General features: G+C 37.8%; 1 protein-coding gene across 9 annotated transcripts in view; it reads left to right on the forward strand.

Moving 5' to 3' along the window:
• The window catches only part of LEKR1 (leucine, glutamate and lysine rich 1), a 226126-nt gene extending 204643 nt beyond the window's left edge, over positions 1 to 21483 (forward strand). For 6 of the 9 annotated variants that reach the window (XM_050779849.1, XM_050779853.1, XM_050779852.1 and 3 more), the window contains 2 exons: positions 819 to 1118; positions 18300 to 21483. In XM_050779849.1, the coding sequence (XP_050635806.1) occupies positions 819 to 1118; positions 18300 to 18713 (714 nt within the window). In that variant the 3' untranslated portion in view covers positions 18714 to 21483. Of the gene's footprint in view, positions 1 to 818; positions 1119 to 18299 lie in introns of those variants that run through there. The other 3 variants (XM_050779855.1, XM_050779854.1, XM_050779857.1) reach the window with 3 other exon arrangements.
• The last annotated feature ends 1346 nt before the right edge of the window (positions 21484 to 22829 follow it).

Raw genomic sequence — 22829 nt, forward strand, 5'->3', positions numbered from 1 at the left:
TTTCTACCACCACAGAAAGCTCTGTTGGGCAGTACTATTCTGGAAGGCATAGTATCTGGAGTTCCTCCCGCCATTATTTACAAAAAAGAAAAAAAATTATGTCAAAGAAAAATTTATTGGTATACTTAGGGTAAAGTATAACTTTAGCGCTCTCCTCCTTGCATTCCCCAAAAATCAGGCATTTTGAGATCCCAAAGCCAACCTAGTTAGGTCCAGACAGGCCCTTGATCTATTTGTCAAGACTTTAACTGAGGCTGGGCACAGTGGCTCACACCTGTAATCCCAGCACTTTGGGAGGCTGAGGCAGGAGGATTGCTTGAGCCCAGGAGTTTAAGACCAGCCTTGGCAACATAGAGAGACACCATCTCTACAAAAAATAAAAAATTACCAGGCCTGGTGGCATGAGTCTGTGATACAGCTACTGGAGAGGCTGAATTGGGAGGATCGTTTGAGCCCAGGAGGTCAAGGCTGCTGAGAGCCATGATTACACCCCTGCACCACTGCGCTCCAGCCTTAGCAACAGAGCAAGACCCTGTCTCAAAAAAAGAGTTGTCCTATCCTTTGTAGCTTAATATAGTCACAGAAATTTATATATTTCCAAAAATTCCCAAGTGATTAATGTGATACTGTTTTAAGTAGAAAAATAAATGTTTTAGTCTTTTAAAAAGAAAATCTTGAAGGCCTGCATGTCATGGGTTTGTTTTCATCTGATCAAGTGAGTACACTGATTAATGAGAATAAACCTCTTAAAAACCGTAAGAATTCTGTGGTTACCTAGAAACTATCGCCTACAAACTAATATGAGATTTATCTTACAGATATCTGACTTAATCACAGGCGCTACAAGAGATCTAAGACAGGAAGTCACCGCTCTTAGAGAAAAACTTCATGAATCCCATATTCGGTACACTGAAGAATCTGAGTCAAAGGAAAAAGAAATTGAAAATCTTAAAAATTTGGTTGCAGAATTTGAATCTCGCTTGAAGAAGGAAATTGACAGTAATGATTCAGTTTCCGAAGACTTGAGGAAGGAAATGAAACAGAAGTCAGATGAACTGAAAAGAGTAATGCTGGCTCAAACACAACTGATAGAGCAATTTAACAAGTCCCAGGAAGAGGTAGGAAGCAGATAGTGGTACCTTTGCAATTAATCAAAGAGCACATGTTCTTTCAACAAACAAACAAAAACGTGAAAGGCAGCTTAGTTTCCTGGAAAGAGCCCTGGAATGTTAGTCTGACCTAAGTCACATCTTGGTGCTCTGTCCTTAACTTTAGGCAGTCACTTAGCCTCTCCAGACCTGGCTTTCCCTTAAACTACATAATCTCTAAAAGTTTTCTCGGCACCCAGTTCTTTCTTGCAAATAACTATTTTAAGCCTCTAAGACTAGGAATTTTTATATGTTTATGTCTTATTTGTTTTAATGTTAAATCTTTGGCAAATAAACTTTTAGAGCACTTTCTGCATACTTAAAAAAAAATTAGACTGTCTTTTAAATACAATTTTACCATAGGTTTTTACCTTCCTATCAATGTAAACTTATAAGGTAATAGGCATGCATCAGTTTTCTTTCTTATGTATGCATGATTATTTCAGTGATGTTTTTCATTCAAACTGCAGTAGACTTATTTTGATTTGAAAACATTTTTCAAAGTATTATGTCTGAACTATTGAAGAGTTTAGAAGTAGTGAAACAATTCATCTGTTCTCTAATCACCAATATCATATCACATTACAATATTTGATCCCATTGATGACAGTATAGCAAATAAAGGCAAATGGAGGAAGATTCTGAATGTTGGTGAGAAGTAATATTTTTGTTGGTTTGATTGACATCAATAAAGTCATAAAAGGAAAGCGCTAATAGCAGTATCGATTATTAACAATTAAATATGCCATGGTCTTGCTATATTTAAATTATCAGTGAAAATAGAAAGTTTACATCATCATTGTAATTATGTAATCATGAAGTCAACCTATTACAACGAAGTTATAAATTTAAAATAAAATATGGAATAGACAGAATACTAGATCAAGAATAATGCCTAAAACAACTCTATAAGTAGAAATTATTTACAAGTTACAAATGAGGAAGAGACTGAAGAAGGCTGAATAATTTCCATAAGGTCAGACAGCTTGGTGGAGCTAAGATTCAAATTCGAATCTCTATGATATGATGTTTCCTCTTTTGGGAAACCTAGTTCTTATTACTCTGTTTCTGTATTTCACAGTGACTACAGACTCAGTTAACATCTCCAGGGACTCAATTTTCTTTTAGTATTATAATTAAGACAAAAAGATGATGAAGTGTCTCTTGTTGTTACATAGCAGCACAGTCCCCCCAGTGAAGGAAGCCGCACCCCCAGTTCAGGCAGGAGTAAGGTGGAAGAGCACACATGGACTTAGCTCCACTGAAGAAACCCTGAGAAAGAGAGACGTGATGCTGATTTGCCTCAAATGCGACAGCAGTAGTGAATCTCTAGAGGAGGGAAGCAGGGTAAAAGACAGAAAGGTCAAGGCCAACTAGACTAGCAGGTTTCCTAACTATTCATTCACTAAAGAAATGGCAATATAGAAAATGAGGAGTAAATTATAAACTAGGAGAGGTAGAAAAAGACGGAAGGGTCAAATTCAGTAAATGTATATTAGCATCTATGTTACTCTGTTCTTGCCTTACTCTAAAGGAATATGTGAGACTGGATAATTTATAAAGAAAAGAGGTTTAGTTGGCTCATGGTTCTGCAGGCTGAACAGGAAGCATAGTGCCTGCCTCTGTTTCTGGTTAGGACCTTAGGAAGCTTGCAATCATGGCAGAAGGTGAAAGAGAAGCCCAGTGCATCACGTGGTGACAGAGAGGTGGGGGGAGGTGCCACATTCTTTTGTGAACTAACCCAGCAAGAACTCATTCATCAGCAAGGGGATGGTGCTAAGCAATTCATGAGGGATCTGCTGCCATGATTCAAACACCTCCACCTAGGCCCCACCTCCAACATTGAGAATTACATTTCAACATGAGATTTGGAGTTGACAAACTTCCATACCCCATAACAGCATCTATCTGGGTGCCAGGCACATGTTAGGTAGGTACTGATGATATAATTATGAATAAGACTGACAACTGCCACTTCCTGCTCTCAAAAAAAAATTTAAAGAAAACTTTGCATGCGTAATTAAATTAATATCCAAAGGAAAGAATGATCTAAACAGAATTTATCATAAAAACAGCATAGACTGAAAGCTAGAACATTTGCCTGAAGAGCCGGTATAAATTATCTATTGCTATGTGACAAATTATCCCCAAGTTTGGCAGCTTCAAACAACAAACATTTATTATCTCATAGCTTCTGTGGGTCAGGAATCTGAGCATGGCTTAACTGCGTGTCTCTGGTTTAGAGGCTCAAGTTCTCTCATGAGATTGGTGTCAGGGTGTCCTCTGGGCTGCAGTCTCATCTAGAGGCTCAACTAGGATGGGATTGGCTTTCAGGCTTACTTATATGGTTGTTGGCAGGATGTATTTGGCCAGAGGCTTCCCGCAGTTCCTTGCCACATGGACCTTTCCATAGAACAGCTCAGTGTGTCAGCTGACTTCCCTCAGGGCAAGCAAGTGAGTGAGAATGAGAGAGAGAAGGTGCTAAGACAGAAGCCACAGTCTTTTTGCAACGTAATCTCAGAAGACACATCCCAATGCTTCTGCTGTATTCCATTCATTACAAATGAATCAATAAATCGAACCCACACTCAAGGTGAAATCATTGCACAAAGATATGAATATCAGGAGGGTAAGGATCATTAGGGGGCATTTTAAAGGCTTCCAATCACAGGGCTTCTGGAGGTGATTTTGGCAAGAGAAAATAGACTAAAAGTGAAGAGTGGATTTCTTCATCGACAAAAGGAACTGCATTTGGAACTCTTCCTGCTCATTAGTTGTTAAAAGAAGCCACTTAGGAATAAAGCTTCTTTAAAAATGTGGACTGAAAGACATAAGACATTGGGTTGGTATGTAAATGATCACAGATCATTGCTACAGAGGAGAAAAGGATCATCCCAAAGGTAAAGAAAACCAATTAAGGGCATACTCAGGCGGGCAATATCCTTTTGTGGGAGCAGGGAGAGTAGACTAGATTTTCCTTTAGAAGTTACCAGAATATCACGTCAAAGTTAACTAATTTGAACTGAACTGTAAGAGTAAATAATTAAGGCTGCTTATCTGGCTAAGCATGCCAGAGTCCAAAATATGCTTATAAAAATAGGAAATGAGCCAATAAAAGGGATAGGATTTATGAGCTAGAAAGAATAGAGGCCATAGCATGTAAAGTGAAAATCACCACGTTTTTTGATCATGCATTCCAGACACTTGAAATTTCTCAGATTCTGGAGAAATAAAGCTGCATTTAAGTGGAAAACAAATTCCCATTAGAATGAAAATAAATTAATGGTCTAATAAGGAGGCTAATTAAGAGGAAGAAAGCCCTGTTCTCTTTCAAGTGGCCAAATAACAGGTAGACTTTGTTTTTAATTGTATGAAGAAAGTTCTCAAGGATAAGAGGAAAGCCAAAGCCTCTAAGGGGCAAAATGGGCCTTCCTAAATGGAGCAGGGATTATTGGAGCGCATCCCCAGAAACAGCAAGTGTCACAAAGCAGAGCAACAAAGGGTGCAGGTCAATAAAAAGAGAAAATGGAAAATAAAACTGTGCTAGAAATGTAAATGTGAACAAGGAGTCCCTGAAAAGATACATTAAAAGATTAGAAAGGAGGGAGAGAGGGAGTGAGAAAGAAAGAAAGTTAATATGTTAGAGAATAACACTTATCAGTAAAACCAAAGTCAAAATGGGTCATGTGCTTCTGATGCTCATTTTCCTTCCTACTGGTTCCATGTGAGTACAGTCAAGACAGTGTGACCCCACTGTTAGGGACCTTGTTGTGATCCAGAGGAAGAATGTGGTAAATTCAAGTAAACAGCTCATATACAATCACTGAAGGAAAATCAGTACAGATAGTTCAATATTTTTGTTGTTTGAAGACCACACATAAGGGAGTCAAAAGAGCAGTAGTTTTAAATGCTATAGTTATTGTAGTCATACAATGAAGATGAGTGATACTCAAAAATATAAAATAATGCTCTTGGTTAAACATGGAGAATTGAATACGCATGTTTATCTCTACTTCATTCCACTGCCACTAAAATGGCAATCAATTAATAAAAAGTGAATAAATCCAGTAGGACAAAGAGAACAGGAGAGAAGTTAGCACTTGATAAAAAAGATGTTGACCAAAGCTTACAAAAATGGAAAGCAAGTGTCTAAGAGAAAAATGACTTATCAGACTAGAGAATATTGAAACCTAATGCCTGTGAGGATTGGGGATGGGAGGATCCAAAACAGAAAATCTAGTTATGTGACACAACACTAGAGAGGCTCAGGAACTGGAGAAACTAGGTGCAGGCATAATTTGTTTTACTGCATGTCACTTTATTGTGCTCCATAGATACTCTGGGTTTTATTACAAATTGAAGGTTTATGTCAACCCCTATGTCGAGAAAGTCTGTCAGTGTCATTTTTTCAACTGCATGTGCTCACTTTGTGTCTCTGTGTCACAGTTAGGTAATTCTTGCAATATTTTAAACTTTTTCATTATTATTATATCTGTTATGGTCATGCAATCAGTGATCTTTGATGTTACTGTTACACTTGTTTGTAGGTGCCAAGAATGGTGCCTATATAAGACAGCAAACTTAATAGATAAATGCTGTGTGTGTTCTGACTAATCCACTGACTGGCCAGCCCCCCATCTCTCTTCTCCTCAGGCCTCCCTATTTGCTGAGACAAAACAATATTGAAATTAGGGCAATTAACAACCCTACAATGGCTCCTAAGCATTCAAGTGAAAGGAAGAATTACACATCTCTTACTTTAAGTCAAAAGGCAGAAATGATTAAGCTTAGCAAGGAAAGCAAATCAAAAGTTGAGATAACCCAGAAGCTAAGCCTCTTGGTCCAGTTAGCCAAGTTGCGAATGCAAATGAAAAGTTCTTGAAGGCAATAAAAGTGCTACCTCAGCAAAGAATGATAAGAAAATAAAACAGCCTTCTTGCTGATATGGAGAAAGTTTGAGTGGTCTAGGTAGAAGATAAAACCAGTCATAATATTCCCTTAAGCCAAAGCCTAATCCAGAGAAAGACCCTAACTCTCTCCAATTCTGTGAAGACTGAAAGAGATGAGGAAGCTGCAGAAGAAAAGTTGGAAGCTAGCAATGGTAGGTTTATGAGGTTCAAGACAAGAAGCCATTTCCGTAACATAAAAGTACAAGGTGAGAGAGCAAGTGCTCATGTCGAAGCTGTGGTAAGTTAACCAGATCTAGTTAAGATCATTTATGAGGTGGCTACATTAAACAACAGATTTTCAATGTAGATGGAACAACCTTCTATTGGAAGAAGGTACCATCTAGGACTTTCATAGCTGTGGTACAGAAGCTTTGAAGCCAAACTTCAAGAATTAGCCTTCAAAGGACAGGCCATCCCAAAAATCCTAGCACCCTTAAGAATCATGCTAAATCTACTCTACTCTGTGCTTTATAAGTGGGGCAACAAAGCCTGGATGACAGTACATCTTTTTGCAGCATGGCTTATTGAATATTTTAAGCCTGTTGAGACCTACTGTTCAGAAAAAAAAAATCCCTTTCAAAATATTGCTTCTCGTTGACAATGCTTCTGGTCACCCAAGAGCTCTGATGGGGATGAACAAGGGAATTAATGTTTTCATGCCTGGAAACACAACATCCGTTCTGCAGCCTATGCCTCAAGGAACAGTTTTGACTTTCAAGTCTTATGATTTAAAAAATATATTTCATAACATGACAGCTGCCATAGTTAGTGATTACTCTAATGGATCTGGGCTAAGTAAATTCAAAACCTTCTGGAAAGGATTCACCACTCTAGATGCCATTAAGACCATTCCTGATTCATGGGAGGAGGATAAAATGAGTTGATTCCAGCTCTCATGGATGACTTTGAAGGTTTAAAAGTTCAGTGGAGGAAGTGGCAGAAATAGCAAGAGAACTAGAATTAGAAGTGGAGTCTGAAGATGTGGCTGAACTGCCGCAAACTTGAACACATAAAAAGTTATGTCTTATAGATGAGCAAAGAAAGCCATTTGTTGAAATGGAATCTACTCCTGTGAAGATGCTTTGAAAAATATTGAAATGACAACAAAGGATTGAAATATTATATAAAATTAGTTGATAAAGCAGTGACAGGGTTTGAGAGGATTCACTCCAATTTTGAAACAAATTCTACTGTGGGTAAAATGCTGTCAAACAGCATCACATGCTACAGAGAAATCTTTCATAAATGGAAGAGTCCATTGATGTGGCAAACATCATTGTTGTCTTTTTTTTCTTTTTCTTTTCTTTTTGAGACAGAGTTTCACTCTGTTGCCCAGGCTGGAGTGCAGTGGCGCAATCTCAGCTCACTACAACCTCTGCCTCCCAGGTTCAAGTGATTCCTGTGCTGTTGTCTTCTTTTAAGAAATTGCCACTGCCATCCCAACCTTCAGCAACTTCCACCTTGACCAGTCAGCAGCCATCAACATTGAAGCAAGACCCTCCACCAGCAGAAGATACAACCCACTGAAGGCTTAGATGATTGTTAGCATTTTTTAACAGTAAAATATTTTTAAATTAAGGTATGTACATTTTTTAAACTTAATGCTATTGCACACTTAAATACAGTATGGTGTAAACATAATTTTTATATGCAGTGGGAAACCAAAAAATTCATGTGACTTTCTTTATTGCAATATTTGCTTTATTTTGGTCTAGAACCAAACACACACTATCTCTGTATGCCTATGCCTCTGAAAGAGGGATGTAAGGGTGGAGTGGAAAACAAGACTGAAAGATTATAAACGGAGCAAACGGATCCTTAGAGATGCCTTCCCAGTTCCTAAGAAGCCCCTGCCCACCATCCTGGCAGAGTACCAGGGGGTTACTCTCTAGCAGAACTGAATGAGAAAAGGCACTGAACCTGAGGACAAAAGAGATAAAGCAAGGGTATGTTAAGTAGGGAGACCTCCCAGTACCCTTCACACTCTCACTTTTCAGAACACAAGTAACCAGGCTTATGTATTAATGGCCATAAAAAAAGAAATTGGAAGAGCACCCTCTGGAGAAATGAGCTGCCTCAAAAGATAAGACCGGCTTGGCGGAGTGGCTCACACCTGTAATCCCAGCACTTTAGGAGGCCAAGGCAGGCAGATCACATGAGGCCAGGAGTTTGAGACCAGCCTGGCCAACATAGTGAAACCCAGTCTCTACTGAAAATACAAAAAAATTAGTTGGGTGTGGTGGTGCACGTCTGTAATCCCAGCTACTCAGGAGGCTGAGGCACAAGAATCACTTGAACTCAGAAGGTGGAGGTTGCAGTAAGCGGATATCACACCATTGCACCCCAGCCTGGGTGACAGCAAGACTCTGTCTCAAAAATAAATAAATAAAAAAGATAAGACCCATTGATACCGACAGTTGGGATATCTCAATGAAATGGCTATATCCATGTTCAATCTACCTACTTAGAAGGATCTCAGCCAATAAACCGAATACAAGCACACTGAGCTTAAGGTAACATTTTGGGGACCCATTTTTATTTTTATTTTTATTTTTATTTTTATTTTTGAGACGGAATCTCACTGTCTCCCAGGCTGGAGTGCAGTGGCTGGATTTTGGCTCACTGCAACCTCCACCACCCAAGTTCATGCCATTCTCCTGCCTCAGCCTCCTGAGTAGCTGGGACTACAGGCACCCGCCACCATGCCTGGATAATTTTTTGTATTTTTAGTAGAGACGGTGTTTCACTGTGTTAGCCAGGATGGTCTCGATCTCCTGACCTCATGATCTGCCCATCTCAGCCTCCCAAAGTGCTGGGATTACAGGCGTGAGCCACCGCGCCCGTTCGGGGACCCATTTTTAAACACGAACAGCCAAGGATCACCAATTATTTGAGAAACATCTCTAATGTGAAGAACAGAAACAATAAGCAAAAAAGAACTTCACAGAAAAAAAAAATACAAAACAATACAGGGAGCAAAAGAGAACTTAAAAATATATAATTAATATCCTCAGAGAGAAAAGAGATGATATTGTATTCATTAAACATAAACAGCCAGCTACAAAAAAAGAACAAGAGTGAGTATTAAAATATAAGGACTGAAATGTTTAAAAATCAATATTTGGGTTAGATGATAAAGATGTGAAATCTAGAAAGCAGAAGAAAAAAGCAAAAAGATGAAGAAAAGAAAAAGAAAATTCAAGGAAATAAGAAATAGAAGACAATGCGTTCCAAATTCCAAAGGAAAATTATGCCCAGCCTAGAATTCTATATCCTGCCAAAACAATCCATCAAGTATCAAACACAGGTATTTTCAGACTTCAGACTTCTCAAAAATACTACTACCCTGGCAACCTTTTTCAGGAAGCTGTTAGAAGATATATGACAGCACAATGAGGGAATAAGTAATAAAGGAGAAAATATAGGAATCAGGAAATAAGGAATCCAACACAGGAGAGAGATGAAGGGAATCCCAGGACAATGGTGGGAAGAAATGCTAGGATTACAGCAGTGCATCAGATTGAAAGAACAAGCATACCAAAAGAAAGTTCTTAGAATGTTGAGCAGAAGCATGGTGGGTTCTTAGAAGTATGTCTCCAAGAACAAAGAGAAGCTGATAGCTTACATGGGGTTTTTGAACATGTCGAGAGGATATTTACACTTCTGTAAGTCTGGTGAAAAATTAGTATCAATACCCAGAAAACAAAGCAGAAAAATTATGAGACAATAACTCTGGATGGAAGCTGTGCAAGGAAGAAAATGTCGTCCTAGTACATAACATGGCCCAGATGTGCATATGTTTATATACTATAATCATATAAAGATGAATATAGATTAAGCTAAAAATTATGACAGAAATATGAGGATAGGAGGAGCAGCAGCATCTGTTGGGAATTGGTATAGAAAGCTGAACCCTCATCTTCCGTTCCATGCAGTAAGTAGATATGTTCAAAACTGAAAAACAAAGAGATCGATGTATAATGATGTTATTTTGAATTACGGAGGGTAACTATCAGAAGAAATAGTTTAAAGATCTGAAAATGGTTATTCCTGGGAGGCAGGACTTGGGAATGTGAAAAAGTGTTTTTTTCATTGTGAGTTTTAGTATTATTTTACTTTTTAGCTATATGTAATACTTTAATTTTAAAAAATTAAAAATAATAGAAAGGAATAAAGTATAAAAAGGACCTGGTAGAGAAGGCGACAGAGATAAGAATAAAGGTCAAGCAAGGAATATTAAAGAAAAATCAGGAAAGTTACAAGTAAAACAAAAGCAACAAAATATAAACCTTCATGAGATTTTCTTTTCAGATTATGAGAAATGAAAAAAGACAAAGCAGATTCTAGCTTAAACTTTAGTAACGGGTGCCTGGCACACTTCTGTTTATTCCTCAAGTCTAAGTGTAAAGAGAACCCCTCCATGAAGTCACAAAATCTCAGAGGCAAAATTAGCTATACACCTGTGCGCCTACTGCAGTTCCTTATTTATGCAGTCATTTAACAGGTAAACAGTTTTGTTGTTTTTATAGTGCTAAGAAAAAAATAAATCCGGATAAAAGGGATACTTTCTGAAGGAGGGGTGCTATATTAGACGGGGTGGTAAAAGGCTCTGAGAAAATAATGAGGCAAAGAACATTCCAAGGAAAAAAACAGTCCAGGCAAAGGTAATAGTTAGTGTCAAGACCCAGAAGCAAGGAGCATACTGGGAACCTTAAAGAAGCCACAAGGAAGTCAGGAAGCACTGCTGGAGCTTAGTGAGCAAGGATTGTGATAGAAACCAAGGTTGAAGGGCCAGTTTGCATGCAGTCTTTGTAGGCTATGATACTTTTCTAAGTGTGATAAGTCTTTGGATACTTTTCTAAGTGTGATAGAAAGTCACCTAGGAATTTTGAACAAGGAATTGACATGATCTGACTTATTTTTAGAAGATAACTGACTTCTGATTAGAAAATAGGTTGAAGAGGGCAAAAATGAGAGCAAGGCTGTGAAGGAGGTGACAAATCACCAGATTTGGGATATATTTTAGGGATGAAGGCAATAGAAGTTGCTGATGGACTGGATGATATGAAAGCATAAAAAGGAGTCAAGGATAACTCCGAAGTTTGGAATCTCAGCAACTGAGAGAGTGCTGAGATGGCAAATGCTAGAAAAGAAATACAATTGGGGAGGAATATCAAGAATTTTATTTGGGACATGTTGCTCTTAATATGCCTATTAGATACCCAAGGGGAGATGTTGACTAGGCACTATGGCCACAGGGAAGGCAAGCTGGAGATGTCAATTTTGGACAAATCCACATGTAGCTGATACTTAACCCCTGGGACTGAATGAGATCACCCAGAGGATTAGGCAATAGAGAAAGGGTTGAGAACAGGCACTCCAACTTTTAGAGGCTTGGAAGAGGAGTAGAATCTAGCAATGGTGACAGAAAAGGAACTTCTGGTGAGGTAGGAAGAAAACCGGAAGAGAACACTATCAAGGACTCTAAAGAAAGACAGTAGTTAAAGAAGAGTGCATGCCATATAGACAGGCCCACAGTCCCTTATCTGAAAACTTTGGGCTCAGATATAAAATTATTTTGAATTTTAGAAAGTTAGTACAGTATGTCCTCATAGATGTAGGGCAGCCTCCCCATGCAATGACATTAATACTTCTGCAGTGAAACATCTGAATGTTCACACGAAATGGGACAAAGACTGTAATTAGCCTTCTATCAGTTTAGTCAGATTTTATCACTAAATGTAATGAGCTACATTTTTTTCTTTTCAGAGCTTTTTGGATGTCAAAAGTAAGGCTAAAGGACTATAGATCTGTATTGGCTTTCATTACAACAGCTGTTTTTATTGTTTATGTTGGTTTGCCCGACCATCTCCTAGCATCTTGAATCTGTTTTGTTTAAAAAACAAAGGAAAGTACATGTGTTTCTCTACAGGGCTACCAAGATGATAGGAAAAAATCAAAGATTTGCCTCCTGACTATTAACAGTGGTTACCTTAGAAGTATAGGAAGAGATAGACAGGGATTTTACTTCTTACATACTTTTTAAAAATATTGACATCATGGGTTATTTTTAACATTTTGGTGTTTTGAAAATATGTTTCCAATGTAAACTCTATTTTTAAAAAAGGAAAGAAAGAAACTCCATTTACATAAGAAAGTTTAGGCCAGGCATGGTGGCTCACACCTATAACCCAGCATTTCAGGAGCTCAAGGCAGGAGGATCACTTGAGCTTGGAGTTCAAGACCAGCCTGGGAAACATAGGGAGACCCTGTCTCTACAGAAAATGCAAAAATTAGCTGGGCATGGCGGCACACACCTGTAGTCCCAGCCACTTGAGAAGCTGAGGAATGAGGATTGCTTGAGCCTAGGGGATAGAGGCTATAATGAGCTGTGATCGTGCTTTTGTACTGGAGCCTGGGTGACAACCTGAAACCTTGTCTCAAAAAACAAAAAGAAAAAAGTTTATTAACTAATCTAGCAAAGATGGATTTATGTAAACTCTAAGATTAAATTGTAGGAATACATGGTATTTGCAAGCACAAATAGTTTACTTGCAAGAGGGATTTGCTTAGTTTTAGGATAAGCATTTATTTTATTTGCATGTTTAATCAATATACAGAATACGGCACACACTTCTCTGGTAATTCCATCTATGAAAATGGAGTAAGCAAAGTACCAGCAAGTAAATTATCAAAAAGTAGTTGGCAGTTTGGGGACATAATAAAATTAGAGTATCTATGTCTTTTTTAAAGAGTAAGAGGGTAAAAGGAGGTTCTCCATCCTCCAGCAGGAAACATGGGGAGGATCAGGAAAGCTTTTAGGGGACAGGGACTATACGTAGGCTTGGTTAGCAGGGAGGATGAGTGAACTGAGAACCTGAAAACCTCAGCCTTGGGCCATGGAGCAGAAGGGGGCTCAGACTGGGAGTCTCTGTGGTGAGGAAGATACCAGAAAGTTGACAGAATGAGAAGATATATTGAGAAATTTTTGTATATTTAATTAGTGCTAGTTAAATTGTGTATGTTTAATTAGTGCTAATTAAATCTAAATTAAGTTGGATTATTGACTTAGAAAAGTAAATCCTGCATACTTGGTCATCATGGGCTCTTCTTCTCTGCCCTGCAAATCTGCCTCTGAAGCATATCAGTCTGAGGGATTATTGCCCTCTGTTGCTACAACTTTTGTTTGAATATGTCTACTGTAGTTGGTTTTATTATGTTTGTAAGCAGGGAAATATAATTTTGAAAACAACCAGCCTGACATCCATCTTACTTTTTTCCTGGAAATCTTTTCAGATTCTCATTCTTGTTTTACCAAAAGGCCATTTCCACTAACTTTTTGCAGTGTTTTGGGCTGATCAGATTAGTTGAACAGAAGCCTAGAAGGCTTTCAATGGGAGGTGGGAACATCCTTTGCAAACTCCCACTCATTGTTTTGGTTTCCACACTTTTCCACAGAATTTCCTTTTACCTCAGCTCCCCACCCACCCGGCCAGCCACCCACTCACCTTGGGATATATCCAGTTAGGGCTGGTGGAAACTGTAATCTGATCATTCCATGGCTGATTCAGATCTTACTCGGTCTAAAGCATGAACAAAGCCATCAATCTGTGATTGTTCTTCACTGAGGAGGACTTGCTTTCCTGGCATGTTCCCCCCAAAATTGTGCCAAATACAGCTGATTCCCATTGCAGATGGCAGTCTTACCTTCAGAACAATCAAGTTACACAGTAAAGCCTTCTCTCCCTTCTTCCACTGTTTTTGGAATTGAAAGCAACCCAGCTGTCTCTAAGAATAAAAAGGAAAACAAGTATAAAAATAAACCACCCTTATATTGCAAGGAGTAGGGGAAATTGGCCACTTTTTAATATTAGAAATTTCAAACATATGATGAACTAATTTATATTTTCATTTTGACATTTTCCTTCTCAGTGGGAGGGCAATTAAGCCATATTTTAAGCCCATTCAAAGTGGCCTTATTCTGAAAATGTTGTAGTGATATCTATAGAATGCTTACCACCAATCAGCAGAGCTTAAGGATGCAGGAGTGCCTAGTTCTCCCCTCCCTAGACCACCTGACCCAAGGGGCACTTGAGATAAGGACTTTCTCCATGAAAACTTGGGGCTCCTACTGTCCTCCCTGGCTCCCATCTTGCTCAACTTCAGGCTGTTTTTCACAAAGCTAGCAAAGGGATCTTCCTTTCATGCAGATTTGATCCTGCCAGCCATCTGCTTGAAATAAACTTTCAATGACTCCATATGAACCTCAGAATTAAGTCAAAACCCTAGTATTAGCACACTAACAAATTTTCTCTTGATCTGACCCTGCTCACTCTTCCCTACATCAGTCCTGGTCTCTTCTCCCCATGTGCACCTGCCTGAGTCATATTAAGCCATGTTTTATCCCAAGTTATGCCTCTCCTTCTCTCACTGCCAGGCATTTGCACTCACTGCCCGCTCTGCCTCGAAAACTTAATTGCCTCTTCTTCACCTGGCTCATGCCTTCCTTTCCATTTTGACTTCCAGTCTAGTTACAATCCAGTGATTCTATTTTTGCCATGTTAAAATATGGCCAAAGATAATTTTATCTAAAACATAGAATACTATGCATGATTTTCAGTCTTACTGAACATATTTCATCTTGCACATTTGTCCTTGTTACTCAGTGAAAACACATTAAAATTCTGCAACAATCCAACCTTCATCTTGACTAAATTGCTGAAAAGTAACCACGAGCGGATGATTCTTTTCACGTATGATGGAATTTTCCACTAATGTGTCTACTTACTCTAGCCACATCCACGTGTCCTCTAGTCATGCCCTATCAGATTACACCCCTGAAATAGCAATCCCCTACACTTCCATTGTTTTATTTTAATTTTTTAATCCCATAATTGAATAGATTATAAATCTGAATTGCCTGTTGAACAAAACAGAGTTATAATCTCAATTTTAGAGGAGGAGGTAATGGTGGCAGATGACATGAAGATATTGTGTGGTTCACCTAACATTTCATGATGTTTTGGCACAGAAAAGAGTAGAAGTATCAATTTTGGATATTATTTTCAATTCAGGGGTCTCCTGGTTTGGGAACTAATAGAAGAAAGAGAATTAATCCTTTGTCTTGCAAGCTAATAACCTTGAAGAAAGATGAGTTGCAGAGCAGTGAGCCCCAGACAGTCAGCAGCCCTTCCCCCACTCCACTGGCTGGCTCCATTCTCTTACTTTGGAATATGTCTAGTTAGTGTTGGTGGAAACTGTGTAATCTGATCCTTCCATGACTGGTTCAGACTTCACTGGATATAAAACATGGGTACACAGTTCAGCTTGGAGTCTGCCAGGTCTTTGCTCCCATTGAACTTGCTATGAGGACATCTTTTGGCTCACTCTACCCTTTCATGTTCTCCTTAGTGGAATGTCACTTGCCTGAAATAGCTTTTATGTGACTTGCTTTTTGGTTGTTTTCTCCAGATCATTACTCCTTTCCTTTGAGACTTGAATTTAATCTCAGTAAATTGATTGAATTTTATTTTTCTTTTAAGGAAAGCTCTTGTCATCACATCCTCCATCACTTTATCATTCCATATTGTTGTGCCTGTTATTCATGTCACTAATATGTTGGCCTCATTTTTCATTGCTATTTTTTTCTTTCACATATTCAAATAAAATTAAATCTTTCTCATTGCTTTCTTAATTAGCGATATTTTTATACTAATTTATTGAAAGCCACTTGATGTGGTTTGGATCTGTGTCCCCACCCAAATCTCATGTCAAATTGTAATCCCCAGTGTTGGAGGTGGGGCCTGGTGGGAGGTGTTTTGATCATAGGGGCAGTTTCTCATTAATGGTTTAGCACCATCCTCTTGGTGCTGTTCTTGTGATACTGAAAGAGTTCTCATGAGATCTGGTTGTTTAAAGTGTGTAGTGCCTCCCCCCACCTCTCTTGCTCCTGCTCCTGCCATGTAAGATGCATCACTATCCCTTTGCCTTCCACCATGACTAGAAGCTTCCTGAGACCTCCCCAGAAGCAGAAGCTGCTAAGCTTCCTGTGCAGCCTGCAGAACCATGAGCCAATTAAACCTCTTTTCTTTATAAATTACCCAGTCTCAAGTATTTCTTTATAGCAATGCAAGAATGGATTAATACACCACTTTAATAATTCCAACACTTTGCCAGCTTACTCTACTAGTAGACAAAAAATATAATGGATTGGGTCTTTCCCCCACTTTAAAAGAAACTTTGATTAATAGAACTTAGAAAACCTGGGCAAAACCAGATGAAAATGTCCTACTGTTTTTTTTGTTTTGTTTTGTTTTGTTTTGTTTGTTTGTTTTCAGTGTCCTGGGAACAAAATGGTCCCTGCATGTTTGATGTAATGAATTAGGCAACTAATTTAGGCATAGGCAGCATGGAGCAGGGCTCTGAAGGGGACTTTAGTACTTCAGAGTGGAATTACTCTCAGCAAGTTACATAACAGTGTGAGCTTCAGTCTTTATTAGTCAGATATAATTGTTGGGAGCAGGAAATGAGATGACACCTAACATGGCACCTTGTTATCTTCCTCTCTAGTCCCTCCTCCCCTACCTTTTCCACAAGTGTTTCAGCTAGAGTTAATGAGAACTAGGTGATAAAGCCACAAACACCATCCTTGCTCTCTCCAATTCCTCCAAAAATTAAAAATAACGAGAAGCAAGTGATTAACCCATGATTTTTTTTAAATGTGTGTCATGTAGTAAGTAAATAGTATATGTAAATGATGAGGATTTGTTTGACCCAGGAATGCAGCTTTTATAGAAAATTACTGTGCAATTGGCTAATCTGGAATTGCTCCATATTTTTCCATTTTGATTACCAAATTTGGAATTGAATAGAGTTCTGTCTATAATAATGAGAAACTCAAAAACAGGAAGATGCTACTTTCCCTGGCGCTTTGTTATTTAGTTCTACTGACAGCAGATTAGTCAGTCAACCCTTAGGGAGGATGTTTTCCACTAAGAAGCAGACTCGGGAATGCCTTGGCTGTTTTTACAAACAAGCTAACCCAATGGAAATTCATTTTTGAGTTGACGAATCCTATAGCACACTCATTTTAATTGTGTTTTCTTACTAGGATACTACTTTGAATTATTTACTTTTCAGCTTCATTTTTGACATCATAAAGACATGAATGTCAGGACACTAGGGAGATCCAAGACTTAATTCTTACCATGGGACTTGAAATAATTTTGATGAATTCCATAGACGAAACATAGGTAACTCCTCAACTAGAAATGTAGAATTTCAGAATTTCAAAGAGGCTTAATGATCTCTAGTCCAGTCACACATTTGAAGCTTAAATTTGCTTCAGCACATCCCTGTCAAGTGAGATTCAACTCTTCAGTGTCCTCCAGATAGCTCTATTAAAAAGTTCTTCCTTATTTTAAACCCCATAGCTTTCACCTTGGGTCTAGATTCTTTTATGGACATAGAAAGCAGTTCTGCTCAAACCTACAAAGGTACAAACTTCTTGAGGGCAGGGATTGTATTCACTACAACTTCTAGTAACTTGGTAAATGATTGTTGAATGAATGGAATTAATAGCAGACGATCTTCTCTATTTTGGGATATTATCTTACAGAATGGCAAATGAACATCTTATTTAAGTTCCATTGAGAAAGCATCATATGAGAACTGATTTTATTGTTTAAATGCTATAGCTGATTTTTTATTCTTTCAATCTTACACTTCAAGCGCTTTTACCTGTTTATGTTATTATAGTATACCTCTACTGTAAAAGAATATATTTAATGACTCTATAGCTATTAACTATTGAGTATTACATGTGCAGAGCATACTGTCTGCGACTTGATGCAGAAAGGTTGAAACCCCACTGAAGCCTGTATTAGAAGTCCTGGGTTCTAACACCAGCCGCACCACTAACATCTGAATAACCCTGGACAGGTCACTCAGTCTCTGCAGTTGTTGACTTCTCATCTGCAAACTGCAAGGGTTGAACCAAATATGCACTCCAACTTCTTTCCACCATCACAGATTGTTCCTGTTCTTGACTTGTCTGTCCCGTGTGGTAGACTATCACAGAGACAATCAAAGAATACAGACCTCTGATTTCCAGTTCAGTTCTCAAATTGTATCGTCAGTAACTATCTACTTATGCACATTATTTAAAGCTAAGTCTGCTTTCTTTTCCCCTCTCTCTTTTCAGAATACTTTTCTTCAGGAGACAGTGCGTAGAGAATGTGAAGAACGCTTTGAACTGACAGAAGCTTTGAGTCAAGCCAGAGAACAGCTCCTGGAACTCAGGAAGCTTCGTGGAAGTTTACCATTCTCACCGTGTTCCCTCAGCAAGGGCAGCCTAACCTCCCCTGCTGCAGCGGTCAGTAATCATGGAGAGAGAAGCCTTGCAAGACTGAACTCTGAAAAAGGAATCCAAATTCCCAGCCTGCGCGGAGTGTCAAAACCCACCACTTTCCCAACCTCAGATAAGCCCAAGAGGGTTGGCAGCTCAGGCTTGCCCATTCTCCCCCAGCCACATCCTCCCAGGGGTGGAGCATCTTCAGCAAATGAGACTAGACAGAGACTGGCTGCCATTCTTAGGAGGAGGCGGAGTCAGCAATGATCCAAAGTGAGGAGCAGGCAGCTCCCCACAGCGTGCACGCTCTTTCAGAGAGTGCCAGGAACTCACTGTAACTGAGAATGACAAAGATAAAATTATTTTCACAGATCAGGAAGGCATACCTATAGATATATTTAACAAAAGACTGTAAAAAGCTGGAAAATTGTGAAGCCATATTTTTCAAGAGGGTTTTGATAGAGTAACAGATAATTAAGTTGTTGGTATTCCAGAGGTCCGATTTCTATATTTATGTTGAAATGTGCTCTATGAATATAGCCTTTTAGAGATCACAGGTAAAATTTTTCACCCATAACATCTTTTCCATTTCTTGCACCACTACAAGCAGATATATTTCCACACACACACAAAAAAAAGATTGTTTGGATTTTGTTGGTATGTGTTCATTTGTTTGTTGAGCTGAATAGGTTAAATCGATGTAATAAATATTCCAAACAGAAAAAAAAAAAGTACTTTATCTAATTAAAATTAGATAATCTCCAAAATGCTTAGTTCAGGTAGTTGCAGAGATCATCATCATAATTAAAAGCTTCTTTTCCTCACCTTACAATCTAATTGGTTAATCTAATTTCTCTTTAGGCTAGCTCAGAGTTAATGATAGATAACCTTCAGGAAGACAATCTTCTCTGAGTGACTGGGGACCTTCTAGAAAAAGAGATGGTAATGTCAATTCAAGGAAATAGTAGTTTATTTCTCAAATTATATAGATTATTTTAGTAAACAAATAACCTGACCATATTGATAGATATTTTCTACAATGAGTGCTTTTTGGTACTCAGAGTTAGGTCTTTATTTGGCCTTGTATTCTCAAACCATTGGGAAAAAAACTAATTCAACACAGTTTAGTAAAGTTAGAGGTAATTTGGGATTCAAATTTTATTACCCCTGAAAATGGGTAACTGGTTAACATGTTTTCTATTTTGAGTGAAAAAATAAAACCAGAAGCCAGATCAGCTATTTTATCTTAAACCTGCAGACACCTCCTGTTTCTTAAAACACAACTCTTTACCTTAGTCTAGTGTTCGTCTATGTTTTTCTCCATCTAATAGAAGGGTATTTTCCTTCAAAAACTAACTTTACTTAAATACTCCATCTGACTGCATCATGAACGTCCAGCCTTCCTATTCCCATTTTGGAATAATGGTAACACATTCAAAATATGCTACATAAAAATCTCTGCTATTTGACCATCTTATTGACTAGAGAATTCAAAGATATTTGGGATCCCTTCCATGTGCAAAAGATGTAAAGTTACTAAACAAAATCAAATTTATTTCCAGTCTTCCAAAGGATTAGTCTACTCTATTAATAAAGTATCTTAACCTCAAAAAAATTCCACATTAGGTCCACTGATTTGCCTGACTAGTTTAAGTATGGCATCTTGTGTTAAGAGTTGAATGCTTACTTTTGTTTTGCAGAGATTGGCATCCCTTGTAATGGCCTTTGACAAGAGAGTACAACATCATTGAAGAATGGCACTGGGTGGATCTTAGAAGTCACCCCAACTGTAATTTTACAGATAAGGAATAGATGCCCAAAAAGATTGTAACTTGGTTAAGGTAGTACAGGTAGTTAGTGACAACTAGAAACAGAACCACAATCACCTTACCCCAGACTTTCCACCTCACTGGAGCTTTCCAAGCCTCCATCATGACCTTTGTCAATAGCACTTACACTATATGTAGTTTATATTTTTCCTAAATGCACTTACTTTTTAACCTGAAATTTATGTAAAAAGTAAATTTGACTCAAGAAGTAGCTATAATGAGTTTGATTTGCTGTTTTTTTCTTATACACTTTGAAATAAATGTGTATCTAAGAAATGTTGGCTGGGCACGGTGGCTCCACGCTTATAATCCCAGCACTTAGAAAGACCAAGACAGGAGAATTGTTTGAGCCCAGGAGTTCGAGATCAGCCTGGGCAACATAAGGAGACCTTGTCTCTACAAAAAAATAATAATGAAAATTAGCCAGGCATGGTAGTGTTTGCCTGTAGTCCTAGCCACTTGGGAGGGTAAGCTAGGAGGATCCCTTGAGTCCAGGAGGTCAAGTTTGTAGTGAGCCATGATTGTGCCACTGTCATCCAGCCTGGTCAAAAGAGTGAGACCCTGTCTCAAAACAAGTGTTAGTCAGTGCACCCTCTAAAATCATCTTGTATAATGCCAACAGGTGACCACTGCACTGGACCTTAGGGGTCTCTGATCTGTTGCTTGCATGCTTAATTACAAGTACTCATGACATGAGGAAAATGGCAAAATCTAGTGAAAACTTTAGTGAAAGCACAAGAGATTATTGTGTGCAACAGTCTTTGTTATAGGGTTATACATGCTTTTTACAGTCTTGCAATTTCAGCTCATGGAGATACAGTGGGTCTGTATCTTCAGGAACCATGGGGATAAAGTAGGATTCTTTATTTTTTCTAAATTATGAACATATTTAGATTTGTAAAGTCACACATAAGCTTTTCTAATGGTGATGTAGAGTATTATTGCAAAACTTGATTTCTCAGTTTGCTATTACATTTTTGCCTTATGAGTACTTCTATAAATAATCACTCTCAGAATAGAATCATGATCTGCAATGAGGTTGTATTATACTCCACAAATATATCAGAGAAGTAATTCCATGAATAAACATAAAGGTCATATTAACATTTATTTCAACCTAGACCATTTGAATGGTGCAGACTAAGCTATGTTGCCTTTAAAGAAAGACATCTTTAACAACAACAACAACAACAACAGAAAAAAAACAACCCAGCATTATAGTATGTAACCTACAGGTTAGGAACACATTCAAACTTTTCTTGATTTTCTCACTGATAAATAAGTTCCTGGCATGAGACAGTTATAAGGAATCTTAGGAAAGTAGTGAGTAGGATGAAAAAATAAGGCTCCAAATGCATATAATGGATATTTAGTCTAATACTTTTAATTTCTCCATGAATTGATGTTTGCCATGACTTGCCATGAAAGGATTTATAGGTGTTAAGAGAAAAGATGTCAAAGAAAATATTCCTTAGAGAATTATAACCCTCTGGTTTTCTTCTTAAACTGGTATTCATGGACAAAGATAGGAGAATTCTTCTAAGTTAACATAGATTCCTCAAACAGTTTTTTAAAGTCTTATTGAATTAAATTACTATATTTGTAGTTGGTCAGAACTACTTAAAAGTCACATTTGCTGCTAAGGGAATTGACTAGAAGAGACGCTAACACAAAATTATGTAAGACTAAGATCTTTTAATGTTCTGTTACTCTGAAAGTTTTTGTAATATTTAAGATCGATTATTGCTAATTTATTTGACTATGGAGCTAGCTTTCTCAAGTTTTATCTTTTTAAATTTTATGACTCTTACACTATTGCATTCATAGATGAACCTAGTACCCTAAAAGAGCTAACACACTACAGCTGAAAATGTTTAACCATTGCGTTGCAGCTTATGGAGCACAGGAAGTCAGTTTGGTATGTGCTCAAAATTCACAAATGCTATTGTGACTATAGATTATTAAACTTTTTCATTTTCATGTTTTAGGAAAATAATGTAGACCATCTCTTACAAAGGACACCTTTAATGGTCCCCAAATCATGATAGACAATTATGGTATCATTGCTAAGGTTGTATCAATGGTATTCTCGGGAAGAATTTGACTTTTCTGCTTGAAAATATTAACCCTGTGTAATAACACGTTGTAAAGCCAATACTATTGTATTGCATTTTTAGACTATTCAATATAAATTATATCATCTTTCTATATTCTGAATTTTACATATAGAATTTTCTTAAGAACATAATAGATGAATCTGGGATATACTTTTCTATGACAATATTTACCATGATCTAGTAAGTCAAAAGATATCCCTCTGTTCCAACATTTATATAGCATAGTGCTTTATATTCATCAAGCAAAAAAAATTACTAAACATCCCTTACTCCATAAAAAACTATGTGAGAATACTGAGTCACAGTGATTAAGTAATTTGCCCAAAATAATAATAGTTTAATAAATAATTTTAAACTTCTGCAGTTTCTGAACATCTTAATCCATAGATTAATACTGAATCTACATTATTTATTCACTCATTTATTCAACAGATATG

Source organism: Macaca thibetana, chromosome 2 (genome assembly GCF_024542745.1).
Source record: "Macaca thibetana thibetana isolate TM-01 chromosome 2, ASM2454274v1, whole genome shotgun sequence".
NCBI lineage: Eukaryota > Metazoa > Chordata > Mammalia > Primates > Cercopithecidae > Macaca > Macaca thibetana.